The sequence below is a fragment of the Erigeron canadensis genome, chromosome 3, assembly GCF_010389155.1.
Source record: "Erigeron canadensis isolate Cc75 chromosome 3, C_canadensis_v1, whole genome shotgun sequence".
In the NCBI taxonomy this organism is placed as follows: domain Eukaryota; kingdom Viridiplantae; phylum Streptophyta; class Magnoliopsida; order Asterales; family Asteraceae; genus Erigeron; species Erigeron canadensis.
In genome coordinates, this window is record NC_057763.1 from 47,355,126 (window position 1) to 47,370,240 (window position 15,115).

The following is a 15,115-nucleotide window of genomic DNA, read 5'->3' on the forward strand; positions in this document are numbered from 1 at the left end:
TACTATACGAGATTCAGGACCCGAAAAGATCAAACGAAGCCTCGGTAAAATTTGTGAAAAGTTACAGAAGAGCACGACTCTTGTTTCTAGAAGAGCACGGCTCTTGTTTCTACAAGAGCCGTCCTCAAAGGTCGTCCCTAGAAACAAAGGTCGTCCTTCTGCAGCTTCGTACTTTGACACTTTAATCAACTTTCGACCCCTTTTTCTCAATATCGGGTTTCGAACAACTAATAAACAACTTCATTTTGACATAAAAGACATAACACATTATTTTCAAAAGTCTTTATACCAACTGTTGCCACAACCCAAGTTTACAAGACTAAACGGGTCATTTGCCCAAGTTGTCAAACTTCTAAAATCACCACATTCATTTTGTTACAAAGACTATGACACAAACTGAAAATTTGCAGAAATAAATGTAACAAATCTTTAACAAAAACACTTCAAATGTATCAAGAGCCATTAGTCCAAAGGGGCTACTACGGGTTCTAGCTTCAATACTATTTTACCGCAATTAGCTAACTTTTCCAATTTCCAAATTCAACTTTAATCTTTAAAGTACACAATCTTGTTTCCATCTTCCGGAACCTATAAAAATGTAAACAACTTAAAGAATAAGCTTTCGCTTAGTGAATACGTTTATACACAAATATACACATATTGAAAACAATACATAAGGAGTGGATATAGAACCTATATTACCACACAATCATCTTGTCCATAAACACTTTCATATCAACACAAAATATGAGAAACCATGTAGTCAATCAACCAAATAAAACATACTAACCAATAATCAAATCACATTGCCATATCCCCTATGGTCTTATATCATCTTATCATATACTCTTCACTATACCATGGGTCTCAAATCATGAATTCTACACAAATACGCAAGTATATATATATATTTCTATACATTCAAACAATCAACTAATCATCTCATTCACATCCAAATAACATTGTCATACTCTATATGGTCTTTCACAACATGTCATATACCCCGTATGGTCTATATCCCATTATCTAAATACCACATATAGATTCCACCATCATCATGTAATTGACTCAACATGTGAATAATCCATATATAAAAGTACTCACCTCAATGACGTACTACCGAATTGAAGATGACCACACGAACTCATATTATCGCTTTCAACCTTTAACTTGAGATGGAGATCAACTAAATGATGAAATGCACTTACATACTCAATTCTTTTCTCCCTTTATCTTCTTTATACTAGAACCAAACACCCCCCAACTCAATTGAATTACAAGAATCATAATTTCTCAAAGAAGAATCAATTTCACTATACTTTAAGAATTATTAACTAGATGGAAATATGAATACAAACTACTTTCTCTTTTTTTCTTTCTTTTAATTTTCGGCCATATACACTACCAACACTAAAATCTCCCAAGTTTATTTTCTAGCAATTTGAATGTTATTATTATTGAATTCTTGATAATAATTTGAAGATAGAATTTTCAAAGTCTAAAGAAAGATTTAGAAGAAGAAGAAGATTAAGGAATGATTGAGAAGAAAATGGTTGTTGGAAATGGAAGAATGACTCAAAACAAAGGAGATGGCTGGCACATTCTAGTGATGCCACGCCTTCACTAATTTTAGATGGGTAAAATATCCGCTATCCATTAAAGTTCCAACTAATTTAACCTCATTACTCAAATTTAAATAATAAGAAATCATTTTAAAGGTAAAACTATAATAAAATTACTAATTTAATAGTTTAAAATATTTGGGGTGTTACAGTTAGTTTAGAACCAATATTAAAATTAGGAACTTTATGAGCAAATCTTAACTATTCATTTTTCTCCTTGTTCTCAAATCTCAACCACTCTTTTTTTTCCTCACCCTCTCTCTTCCTTCCTCTTTTCTCTCCGGCCACCACCACCTCCGCCTCCTTCTCACCACCACCATCATCTCCGACCACCCCAGCCATGGCGTCGACAGAAAAGGGCTACGCCTGTATCGTATTCGCCACCATCTCTTGGATCGCCGCCCATCAAATCCATACGATTCCCATATGAGTCCAGTGACAACCCATTTAGAACGGATAAGGACAACACCCGTACCATATCCATCAGAAAACGAAATTGATTCTCGTCGGAGATTTCGCCGTCGTCGAAGATATCGTCGGATTCTGGAAAACAGATTTTGAGATTTGATGATAGAGAAAAATGAGTGTTGAGATCTAGTCTTAATTATCTTAATTTAAAATTAGTCCTAAAATAACTCACCCCGATAATGACATATACATATTTGTTTCTAAAAAGTAAAATTGTATCATTATTTGTTTCAGTTATTATATTAATGCAGAAAGGAAAATCAAAGAGTTGTAAAATAACAGACAAAGTATAATAGTTACTATTTTTTAGTATTATCTATAGTATATTAAAAAAAAAAACTCTTTTGTTGAAAGTTACATGGGATAATTGTTTAAAATGTTGGGAATTGTTACAACATTTAGCTATCTACAACAATACCTGCATTAAACTGTTGTACAATGTACAATGAAATTTGTACATTTTTGTAGGTGACTAATTTATGTTGTTGCAATATTATTCCCCTTAAAATGTCATTAATGATTAAGTTACACTATTAACCCTTTATCTTTTAAAATATATTAATTAACCTTTAAATCAATTTACACCACTTGATGTTGCATCTACTACCAACAGCCACCCCACCATCATATTATTACCGCCATAACCACCGTTGCATTGTACATATATCGTGTTAGGAGATATAAAGCTAGTCATAGTTATTACCATTATTTAGTAATATTTTAGGGCTATTTAAAGCTACATGAAAACTTATCAACGGCTAAAATAAGTCAATTGTAAATATAGTTGCACATGGAAACAAATTGGTCAAACGTTCTACAATGGCTTGAGCTGTTAGGATATAATATCTATAATATAACTAAAAGAGGGGGATGAGGGTACACTTGACACCTTTAATCTTTCTTTTTAGTTTTATTAATCCTCTATTTTTTTAGTATTAATCTAAATTAATTTATACTTTTTGGTTTTTCATCACCAATTTACACTTTAACCCCAATCTAAAATCCTTATTAATCCTCTATATTTTTAGTATTAATCTAAATTAATTTACACTTTTTGGTTTTTCATCACTAATTTACACTTTAACCCCAATCTAAAACAATTAATTTATACATTTTGGTTTCCCATCACCAATTTACACTTTAACTATTCAAATTATATAGTTTACACTTTTAGAATATAAGTAACTGTAAATTTTTTATTTAACTAAATTTGAAAAAATAAGGTAAACTGGAATCAATATTTATATGGAATTAATTTTCGTATGTTTCTTCTTTAACTTTCGTATTCATTAAATTGTGATATATGTCTTAACTAATCTAAATATTTAATATTAAATTTTGTATTTGTAACCTATATTAACTTTTAGGATTTATGATTATATCTTTTAATAACCTTTTAGATATAAAGTCTAAATTTATATGAGTAAGTTTCCGATTACTTTAATATATTGACTTTGATTATTTAGATATATTTTGAAACTACTCGTCCATTGGACGGGCCTGAACACTAGTAGTATAATATACAAATATAAATATATGTATGAAACCCAAATTTGTGGAAGCCAAGTTGTCAGAAATGAAATATAATTAGGCGAAGTTGAGTGATAACAATAAAACTTAAGAAATATTAGATATAAGAAAGTAATGTCAAATTTTACATTTAATTTTTTGCTACAAGATCAAATTAACCCCCCACCGGTTTCCGATCCTGTGTTAATATTTTAGAACATATACTGTCTTTTTAACACTCCAATATCAGCATGCTTTAGAACACATATAATTTCGTTCGTTTGTGATTATGGCTAAGGCCTACGGCTAATCGGTTATCGCTAGTTAATAGGTTGGTGTCTCATTGATAAAGTTTTTGAATTTGAAAAAATCCATTAGGGTTCGAATCTCACTTTCTACATTTGTAAGAGTGGATTATTAAGGAGAGTTTTCGAGAGTTATGAGTTTCATCTCAGACATGCGTGGTTCGAGCTCCGCATACCGCCAATTAGATGTCATTGTGGTGTCTCGAATGCTAATTTCTAACTACTAACTCGCTGTTAAAAAAAATCGGTCATTGCTATGTTCTGTGACTTAGTTATTATCTCTATACGTACATTAATTCCAACTTAATTATTAGGGAAGATGTCACGTCCAGTGTCTTTAATTTTCACTCGATCGATCCTGGTAGGTTGAGGGTGGGTGGGAGGCGTTTGATTCAGCCTAAACTTCTCTAAAAAATATACACCATTGCTTGCAAATAGGAAATGATTAATCTTTTTCAATATCCCTCATAAAGAGGATAACATTAAGACACTAAACATACTTTTTTTCCCCTAAAATATCCTCATCTTATTCCTGAAGTTTCAAAATTACCCTTCCACTCAAACAAAAAACCCACACATCCTAGAAACACATTCACAAACAAAAACACACACATCCAAGAAAACACATAACCGAGCCGTCGCCGCCGTAATTGGTCATATCCACAAACCACCACAATTAAAAACTGCTTTTTAACGGGTTCCGCTGCAAAGTGCGAACACCAGGCTAGTAAATAATAAAACAAAGAATCCTCAAAGGATAAGATTAAAAAAATAAATGAGTGGAAAATATATATCACCATCTTATAATTTTGTTGTTAAAAAAAAGTCATCTTATAATTTTAAGAGAATTTTTAGATAATTTTTAGGAGGATATATTATTTCCCTTTTCAAATAAGTGTATAATAATTAAGAGGGTTTTGCTAAACGCCGTCTTTAAGCTACAGTTAACATACATTAATTAGTTATACACTTATCATAAAATTCAAGAGTAAGCTTTTGATATGGAAGATACAAATCTTTCATGCATATTAAGTGGAGTCTTTGCATTTAGCGTTTTGTACCAAAAGTAAAATGAGATGGAACTTCAAAACATAGACCACATCGTGACTCGAATCACATAAAACTCTTGAATCAATAAAGGCCAAATTAAAATGCTAGCTTAAAGTATACAGTAATACATACGAATATGTCCAACATAATACTGATCGACGAATTGAACCAAGGGGGCCAGGCAGAAAGGTCCAGAGTTTCAAAGTATCACATGACATGCACTGCTTTTAGTTCCAATATCGATCACAAGTGACCATTCATCAATGATAATAATGAGGTAACAATGCAAATCACCGGCGGGAATTGATTCAAAACATGCTATGATTCCAATCCAATTAAGTCCTAGTTGACCTGCTTTTATATTTTCAATACCCTCCCTTCAACTCTTCATTGATCATCACTTTTTTGCCACTTTGTTTTAGATACGTACATTCTTCTTAAAGTCCTTGATTTAAAAATGATATATTCTTCAACATTTTCGTTTGTTGATTAATACGGAGTAGGTTTTTGTAATGTAATGGCATTTCACGTTTCCATCATCTTTTGACTAGCGAGTACATACATTTTGATTTTGTTAAGGTGTCTAAACTCATTAAGTAGTGACCCTCGGCTATCATTTTGCTTAACATCACATGTTTTTGGTATGTAATGACACAACATGTTGTGAAACTCGGCCGATACAACCGATTTCATTGAATCGGATCGTGTATTAGCCGACTGGTGATACGAGTTTGCCATACTCGTTTTGAAAATCGGTCAGGGTTCTAGACTCAGGTTAACTTGGTCAATACTTCGCTATATCGGATTGGGTTAAACAAAGTCAACTCTTTTTTTGTTAAAGCTTTTATAAATTATATTACGTTTCTAGACAATTATGTTTAAGTTGAAAAATTATGTTATGTTTAAGTTTGAAGTTATATATATATTTAGTTTTTTTTTACATATAATTTGAAAAACCAACATTTTATACATATAAAACTCACTATTTGCTGATCCGATTTTTAAAAAATCTTGACTTTCCCCCTCTCCGATCCGATCCGATTCTCGAGTTTCACAACTTTTAACTTAAACCTACTATTATATTTGGACCCGACTTTAATGTGTTATTTGTTTGTCATCATCTTTTACTCTTATCATGTTGTTGATATATCATATATGTATATACTCCGTATATAAATATTATCTTATATTATATTATATATGTTACATATTTTAATTTTAATTCTAATTCTAATTAGATATTCAAACAAACATTGATTAGTATTGATAATGCCTTTTTGAGGTTAAGACTAGGCTTTCTATGATATAAGAGTAGATTGAAAAATGATAATATCAGATGAGAAAATTAAAATAACTCTTAATGATGTTACCTTTTATAATCTTTGACTGCTATTTCGTAATTACAGGGTGGAGCCGCCGACTCCAAATACCGTCCATGTACAATCCTTACTAGATCTGACCAACTGCTCATCCTACCTCCTCTACGTTCCTGACTTCCTGACAACCCATCTTTGTCTCTGGTGTGCTATAAATATGAACGATACTCATTTTTTTAGAAAAAAAAAATGATAAATGCAATAACTAATAAATTATCATACGTTTTGAACCTATAATCACAATCATATATTCTACACTATTTTATTATTGGAGTAAATTAGTTGTCACAAGTCATTAAGTTTAAAAAACATACATCTGGAGGAACACCAGAAAATCAAAGGACCAATTTTGCAAAACACAACTTATCAAATAAAAAGAAGTAAATTGAACGAAAAACACGGCATCTTTCCTCCTACTTATAGAGTGGTGTACAATATTTTAACCAAGGTGACCACAAAGAATCTAAGCCACGAGTCTATAAATTTCAACACGCAAATGCATGATCGTAATAGTAATGTTTTTTTTTATTATTATTTTTTATTTTTAATTTTTATTTAAATAATAGCATTGTATATCATATTATATTACAGGAAAAATGAATATAAGTTATCACCAATTTAAACTTAGATTTGAAATTCAACACACATAAATACTTTAATCAATTGCAAATATGATTCCTTTTGAAATAAGGGCGTCTTTGAATGCTCATATGTATGATATATATGATGTCTGAGTTTTTTAAAAGTCTTTTAGATTTACGAGAGTAAATATCCGTGCGTTACGGCGGTGAGATGGTGGAGTGATAGGTCATAAAGTGTGATAGCCAAATGTCTTAACCGTACGAGTTTCGCTTTCGGATTTAAAAATTCGTCGAAAGTGAATGACATCTCTAATGAAAGAGCATGAAGTTTTAAGAACACCGATATAATTATAATTTATCGATGTACGGTTTGTGAGATAAAAGATTTTGAATGAATTAGAGGAATAAATGATTTATGGAGGAGAGAGAAAAAAGATGATTGTTTAAGATTTGAGAAAAAAGAAATAATATTTGGTAATATAGGATTGATAAAAAGAACATTTGAAAAGGTAAATATTGAAACTTAAAATGTTAAACAAGGGGGATCTGCTTTATAATATTTTAGATTTATATCATTTTAACAGCAAGTAAAAACAAATGTCCGGTCTCTTAAAACGTCCGACTAAATCAAAAAGTAAGTGGTCGATTTAGAATTTATTATTATTATTATTTTTTAATGTACCTTTGATAAAATAAAATAGCACGAAGCCTATAGAACAGATCTGTTCAAGTAAGGTCGCTTAACATTAGTTCAATGATTGATAATCCTTGGACATTAGCTTAATGGTTGAAAGGTCATTCTCCCATTCAAAAACTTTTGTGTTTAAGTCTTGAAGAAAACATAAAAAGTCTCTTTATGAGGGCTTAATTGGCTTAATACCTAGGTTCAAATATGAAGGACAAGGTTTATCCTTATTAATCGTCGTGCCTTCAAGCAGATTAGTAGGGGGTTTTCTTTCTATCGGGTGTTTGAAATAGACATTTCTATTTCAAGAGGCCTTTTTAGCGTGTACCCGGTTAAAACAACGTATGCTAGAGCTTCCGCTGTCAATACACGACACGAATATCAACGAGATTCAAATTTAAAAAAAAAAAAAAATTTTAAATAATAAAAAAAAAATTAAATAGTACAGCTTAGAAACTCTGATTAATACAGATCCATTGATCTGTACACACCGGAATAAATCCCATTTTAGATCCGCCATTTTTTTTATCCCTATAAATAAATAAATAAATTACTTCTATATATATTTGTTGGATTATACTGACAAAACTCACGAGTCTCTATTTACATACAAACACATTCCCATATACAGTACCTCTCTTTTTCTCATTCTTTCCCTCCTTTCCTTTCCTTTCCTTTCCTTTATATGTAGATACATACATATATACATTATACATACGCATCAACAACAACAACACTGTATGTAGAGTGTATATCTATTTTCAAGAAAAGAAATCTTGAAATCTTTTTTCTGTTACAACAAATGATGATGCCAAGAAGAAATGTTGTTTTCATGTTTGCTCTGTTTTCAGTGATCAGTAGCATCAATGGGGAAGACCCATATAGGTTTTTCACTTGGAAAGTTACTTATGGTGACATTTATCCTTTGGGTGTTAAACAACAGGTTTCTTTTACTTCATTATTTGCTCTCTTCTTTACTTTCTTTCTTTCTTTTTTTTTTTTTTTTTTTTTTTTTGGTTTCTTGAATTTCTTGTTTTTTTTTTTAACAGGGAATATTGATAAATGGCCAATTTCCAGGACCTCAGATCAATTGCGTCACTAATGATAACTTGATTATCAGTGTCTACAATTACTTGAATGAGCCTTTTCTACTTTCTTGGTAAGTTTCTTGATTCTTTTTCTTTTTTTTTTTTTAATTATAGTCTTTTAAATTTCTATTATGGTTCTTGTTTTAGTAGTTTGGATTTTGATTGCTATTTTTAGGTGATGTGGACATGAGTATGTGCACTAATTTTGGTTTATTTTAATTGTAATATCAACTCACAAGGTAAGATTTGTCTCTCCAGGGGCTGTTTGGCTTAGCTTATTTTTTTCACCTTATGCTTATTATTATTAGCAACAAGCATATTAAGGTTATTAATTAAAGCCTGTCCGAAAGAGCTACAGTTAGCAAAAAGCGAATTAGGCTCTTAATAAGGTCATAAGCCCCTTTAATAAGCTAAGCCTAACAGCCACTTACACGACCTTCCGATACCGCTGCTACGATGGAAGCCACCTTTGGTGTTTACTAATATTATTATAGATTTTATATATACATGGGAATAATGGATATGGATTGATGTAGGTTGATAAATAGATGACCCACAAATTAAAGAATATAAAACAAAGCAAAAGATGATTGGTGAAATGAATGGACATGTAATATCTCCCATGATTGAAGACTAAAATAACATGTTTGATGAATTAAAACTTTAGATTCAAGGAACTTGGAAATATAGTGTTTCACAGATTATTTGTTACATTTTATGCTTTAATGTTCAATTGATTATCATTTTAAATAATGGAGGCTTTTGTCAACATTTGCCAATTAGAGGAAAACCAGTACTAGTGAAAATCACAATAAATACCATAAATCACAAGTAAAACAACACTTGGTGGATTCTTACTATTTCCTATCAACTGTGAAATATATTTTTGGATATATTATCTGTATGTTTGCTATTTTACATGCAATAAAATGACCAGTCATAATAGAGTCTTTACCATAAATATTTCTCTTGTGTGTGTGTGAAAGTAAATGTGGTAAAGCTACTCCTATATATTGTGTTGATACTTGATAGTAAATGACACTTGTAATAATCTTTAATTAAATTATCCCAAAACTTAAAGAAACATAATTAGTTTAGGAAAGTGCTAAATGAACCCCTTAAGGCTTTACTTAATGTGCATAAAAAATTGTACGTTTCCATATCAAAAGACCACCATTGAATTTTAATTTTATGGTAATTGTACAACTATTTAATGTATCTTAACGAAAACTCTTAGAGCTTTATTTAGCAAAACTTGTAACTTTAATTAATAATAATCTTAGTTAAAATGAAGATGATTCTTGTTTGATTAAAAGCTTAAATTTGAATGAATTCAACATTTGTTTATTCGCAATGTGCTTAAAATTTCAAATATGCCCTTCCGAAATGGAATCTTATAAACCAAAAGACAAGCCAAATAAGTAAATTACAGTTAAGATCTCATATAAGGATGTTCCAGTTATAAAAGTTACGACTAATTTTAATGACAGATGAGTATTAAAATGTGTTTTGTTTGTAGTATTGTACACTTGGAGTGTGGGCTTAAGCTCATGGTTGCATTTGTCTGCTAGATCTCTGACAGTTTTAATATTTTTAAATCTGTACTATCATTTCTTTTATCATCATATGAACATGGTTTGCTAATTGCAGTCATATGATATTGATAATATATATTTTATATACATAAAAGGCTGGCAGCCTTTATTTCTAGTAAATGAGTGGCCCCATGTGTTTTCATATATTGCTTTGCATCTTTAGATCTTGTGAAGTTCTTTGTTTTTAGTTTTTAAAAGGAATTTGTGAAAAGTTTACCCTTTTTTAAAAATATTTTCACTTAATATTGATTTTGATATAATAAAAGGCCAATTTATTATTTTAGTGGGTTCCATATATGAATTAGGAACAACTATCTCTTTGATGAGCAGACATGTAGAAAGGGCCAGGAAATGAAAATTGACTATAGCATTTAAGGGCTTTTTCATTTTGGTCACTGAAAAATGACATTTTGTGGGTTCAGTTTATGTACTATGTACTATGTAATGAAAGATGAAGGAAAATTCTGAAATAAATATCCTTGTAAGATAGTGTTATTATAGTACGTTTATATCTAACATTAGCTAGGAGCGTTGGCATGATTATAATGATAAAATCCATCGTTGTTCCCAAAAGTTGTAGATTGGAGGACAACCTTGACCCAGGGTGCCATTTTGGCAATAACCCAAGCCCTCCTTATTCCCAAAAATCCCTCTAGGGTGCAGAGACCCATGTGTTTTGTGGGTGTGGATACCACTTGAGCTATGCTCATTGGCGATTAAGTCAATTTTATATAGAATGTATAAACAAAGAACAAGTCACCAAGACACCAACGCATAACTCGAACTGAAATTCATTAACAGTGACAAGTCACCAACGAGTAACTCGAACTGAACTTTACTGGCTTAATTGCTAAAGGTATTAGTCAACAATGCATAACCTGAACCAAAACTTAATTTTCAGGAACGGGCTACAACACCGAAGAAACTCCTGGCAAGATGGTACTTATGGTACAACTTGTCCAATCCCGCCAGGCAAGAACTTCACATACATGCTTCAAGCAAAGGATCAGATTGGTAGCTTCTTCTACTTCCCCTCACTTGGCCTGCAGAAGTCTGCGGGAGGTTATGGAGGCATTAAAATCTATAGCCGCCCTCGTATTCCAGTACCATTCCCTTTCCCTGCAGGAGATCACACTGTTCTTGCTGGTGATTGGTATAAAAAAGGCCATCAGGTTAGCAGCTTGAACCTAAAGATTATGATTTGACTTTCAAGGTCAAAACTATTAATTATCGACAGAAATGCATTTTACAAAGAACGTAACATGTTTATCTTTCCAAATGTAGTCCTTATTATGAATTTGAAACTTGTTTAGTGATATTAACTTTGATACATGTAGGATTTGTATCAGTTTAAACGATTGATATAAGTGTGTTTGACCAGAAAAGTTTAGTATGTAAACACGTGTTTTGTTTTTGTAGAGACTAAGACACATATTGGACATGGGCCGCAGCATTTCCAATCCTGATGGGCTTATCATTAATGGGCGTGGCTGGAATGGTTACACCTTCGAAGTTCAGCAAGGTGTGTGCTTTATATGTTTGCCCTTTGTGCATATAAAGTTGTATACCTATATACGTTTCTTTGGCGATATCTATGTGTATACAGGGTAAACGTAAGTAGTTTTTTCTTGTTTTTGAAAATTGTAAATATGTATATACAGGGAAAACATACCGATTTAGAATATCAAATGTGGGGTTGCAAACATCTATTAACTTCAGAATTCAAGGACATACCATGAAACTTGTGGAGGTAGAAGGATCACACACAGTCCAGAATAGCTACACTTCATTAGATCTCCACGTGGGACAGTCAGCTTCAGTCCTGGTCACTGCCAACCAACCCGTGAAAGATTACTATGTTGTTGTGTCATCACGGTTCACACGTCGTGTGCTCATGACCACGGGTATCCTACACTACAAGAACTCAAGGATTGGCGTTTCTGGTCCTCCCCCTGGTGGCCCCACCACTCAGATCGCCTGGTCCCTCATGCAGGCCCGAACTATGAGGTAATTCCTGACCCATAAACATTGTTCTACTTGTGTTTAGTATTCTTTGTCATTGGTATCACTAAATATTGCTCCCTTACGTTCCTAGCACACATAAGTGATTTATTACATATTGTTTTATGTATAATATGTGTACATAGAGCATCACAAATATATTAGATCGTTAGCTTTTCAAGATGGTATTAAAAAACTTTATGATCTTTTTGAATCAGATGGAACCTGACCGCGAGTGGACCCAGACCGAACCCACAAGGCTCGTATCATTATGGTATGATCAAGCCTAGCCGAACGATTATGCTATCCAATTCAGCTCCTTGGATCAATGGGAAACAAAGATATGCTGTCAACGGTGTGTCGTTTGTTGCTGGAGACACCCCTCTGAAGCTAGCAGATTACTTTAAGATTGGTGGAATCTATAACCTTGGAAGCATTCCTGACAGGATGTCGAATGGAAATGCCTATCTTGCAACCTCTGTGATGCATGCTGATTTCCGGTCTTTTGCTGAGATCGTGTTCCAAAACTGGGAGGATACTGTTCAATCCTGGCATATAGATGGCTACTCATTCTTTGTTGTTGGGATGGATGGCGGTCAGTGGACCCAAGCAAGCAGATTGCGCTACAATCTAAGAGATACAGTTGCTCGTAGTACTGTTCAGGTAAAACATGATCTTGTTAATGTACATTATCCAAACAAGCAACACATTATTAGATTACACGGGGTACTAAAAACTGAGATGTTGGTTTGACAGGTGTATCCAAGGGCATGGACAGCAATCTATATCGCCTTGGACAACGTGGGAATGTGGAACATAAGATCAGAGAACTGGGTTAGGCAGTACTTGGGACAACAGTTTTATCTTAGGGTGTACTCACCAGCCCATTCCTGGAGGGACGAGCTGCCCATTCCTAAGAACGCACTACTTTGTGGCCGAGCTAGGGGGAGGCACACGAGGCCTCTATGAAACTAGATAGCCGTTTTGTTTGGCTAAAACCTGATTGCCACGAGAGGGTGGCTATCTGGGATATGTTGTGAGGAACTACTTCCGTTTTTTTTGTTGTTTTTTTTTTCTGTTACCCACGGCAAATTAATTTTCATTGCAACATTATTCATTGTAGAATTTGAACCTGGCCCTCAATTGGGTAGGGTTCAATTTTTAGACATTGATTTGTTCATGTATCCTAGAAATGATGTATCATTGAATAATTGTTGAGTTGGTTGGCTCAGTAATATTCATGAAGCTTTGAATGTTTTAAATAACATATATTACAGATCGAATAAACTTTGAATTTTAAGAATACATATATAATTTTTATAATTTATTGATATACGGTTTTTGAGATAAAAAATTTTAAATAAATTAAATGAATAAAATGATTTATAGAAGAAAGAAAAAAAAAGAGTTGGTGAGAATTGGGGAGACAGAAGAAAATAAGTGGTTGAGATTTATAGGTATTATAGGTATATTAGCTAAGGATGTTTAAATTAGTAAATAAAGAAGAGAGGTATTTTAGGTATTTCAAATCATGAATTGAAAGTTTCAAAAAGGACAAAATGCTTTATAACATAGTATAAATATAAATAGATATAGGTTTGTGGGCGAATATGCTACGAAAATACTGCAAATCATCAAGGGTGATATGGATCAAGTGCATACTTTGGGCCATTACTTTAAACCTTAATGTCTCGATCAGCCTAAATCTTTGGGCCAGAAATATTAGATACCAATGGGCCTATTATCACGAAGCTTATTTTTTTTATTTTCTATCTTCTATTTTAAAGAACTACACATGTTAATGATAATATCAAACTTTTAATTTTTTCCTAATTAATTAAAAGTTTGAGTTAATTGCATTTTTGGTCCCTATAGTTTGTATGGTTTGGCAGGTTCATAACCTTTTCAGGTTTCATTGCATTTTTGGTCCTTATTTCGGAAACCTTTTGCAAAATCGGTACAAATTAACAGTGATTTTTAAATTAAGCCGTTAAGTGCTGTTAGAATTAAAAAATGGTGTTTAATTGTAAATTTTTAAAAGTGTAAGGAGTATTTGTGTCAATAGTGTTAGTCAAAAAGTTTGTCCTATTAACACAATTTATTTTTTTTATTGTTTTTATATCTATTTCTTTTATTTTTTTCCCTGCAAACTTCCCTCTTTGATTCTGTTTTCGCGATTTGCCAAATTGATCTGAAAAACATCAGGTTTTGTTCGCGATTTGATTCTAGTCATATTCATATTTTAAGTTTTTCGATTCATAGAGATTTGTTGATAGTTACCTTTCCGGTGAATTTTTTGGCAAAGTTTTTTGAGAAAATAATAGGCTAGGGTTTGTGCGGAATGCAAACCTGAGCATTTTGGTACCGGTTTCGTGTTTTAATTTGTAAAAACAAAGCAAAAATCGCAAATTTAAATTTTCTCGGAAAATTGCCATATTTTCTAGTGACAGTTTCTAAAGTTCATTTTGGTATGGGTTTGTGCGCGGTGGAATTTTTAGCTCTTGAAGTGAAAAAATAAAGAAATTCGATTTTTAGTATAAAACAATTTATCTCTAAAAGTTTTTAGCTCTTAGAAGTGAAAAATAAAGAAATTCGATTTTTAGTATAAAGCAATTTAATTGTATTTATAGAGTTCTTTGACCTCTCTTGAAGATTGCTAGATCTTGGTTTTTGGCTATGGTTTTGTCTTGCCATTGAGAATATTTTTTTAAAGGGTAAAGCCCTTGGTCAGATTTGTCTACATGAAAAATCTTTCATACCCTGATTTTTTTTTCCTTCGAATGAGTACCGTTGTCGTTGTAGCAATTTAATCTTATTTTGAGGTAGTTTAGCGGA

At 32.2% G+C, this 15,115-nt stretch overlaps 1 protein-coding gene across 1 annotated transcript; it reads left to right on the forward strand.

Moving 5' to 3' along the window:
* Positions 1-8,297: 8,297 nt before the first annotated feature.
* On the forward strand, positions 8,298-13,563 carry LOC122592331 (L-ascorbate oxidase homolog). Its single transcript, XM_043764532.1, has 7 exons — positions 8,298-8,539; positions 8,646-8,755; positions 11,181-11,451; positions 11,699-11,801; positions 11,941-12,286; positions 12,499-12,943; positions 13,037-13,563. The coding sequence occupies exons 1-7, from the start codon at positions 8,399-8,401 to the stop codon at positions 13,247-13,249; spliced, it is 1,629 nt and encodes a 542-aa protein (XP_043620467.1). The 5' UTR covers positions 8,298-8,398; the 3' UTR covers positions 13,250-13,563.
* Positions 13,564-15,115: the final 1,552 nt, after the last annotated feature.

Coding starts and splice junctions, on each gene's coding strand:
- LOC122592331 (XM_043764532.1), top strand. CDS start 8,399: ATGATGATGCCAAGAAGAAATGTTGTTTTCATGTTTGCTCTGTTTTCA. Junction 8,756..11,180: donor GAGCCTTTTCTACTTTCTTG/GTAAGTTTCTTG, acceptor CTTAATTTTCAG/GAACGGGCTACAACACCGAA. Junction 12,287..12,498: donor ATGCAGGCCCGAACTATGAG/GTAATTCCTGAC, acceptor TTTTTGAATCAG/ATGGAACCTGACCGCGAGTG.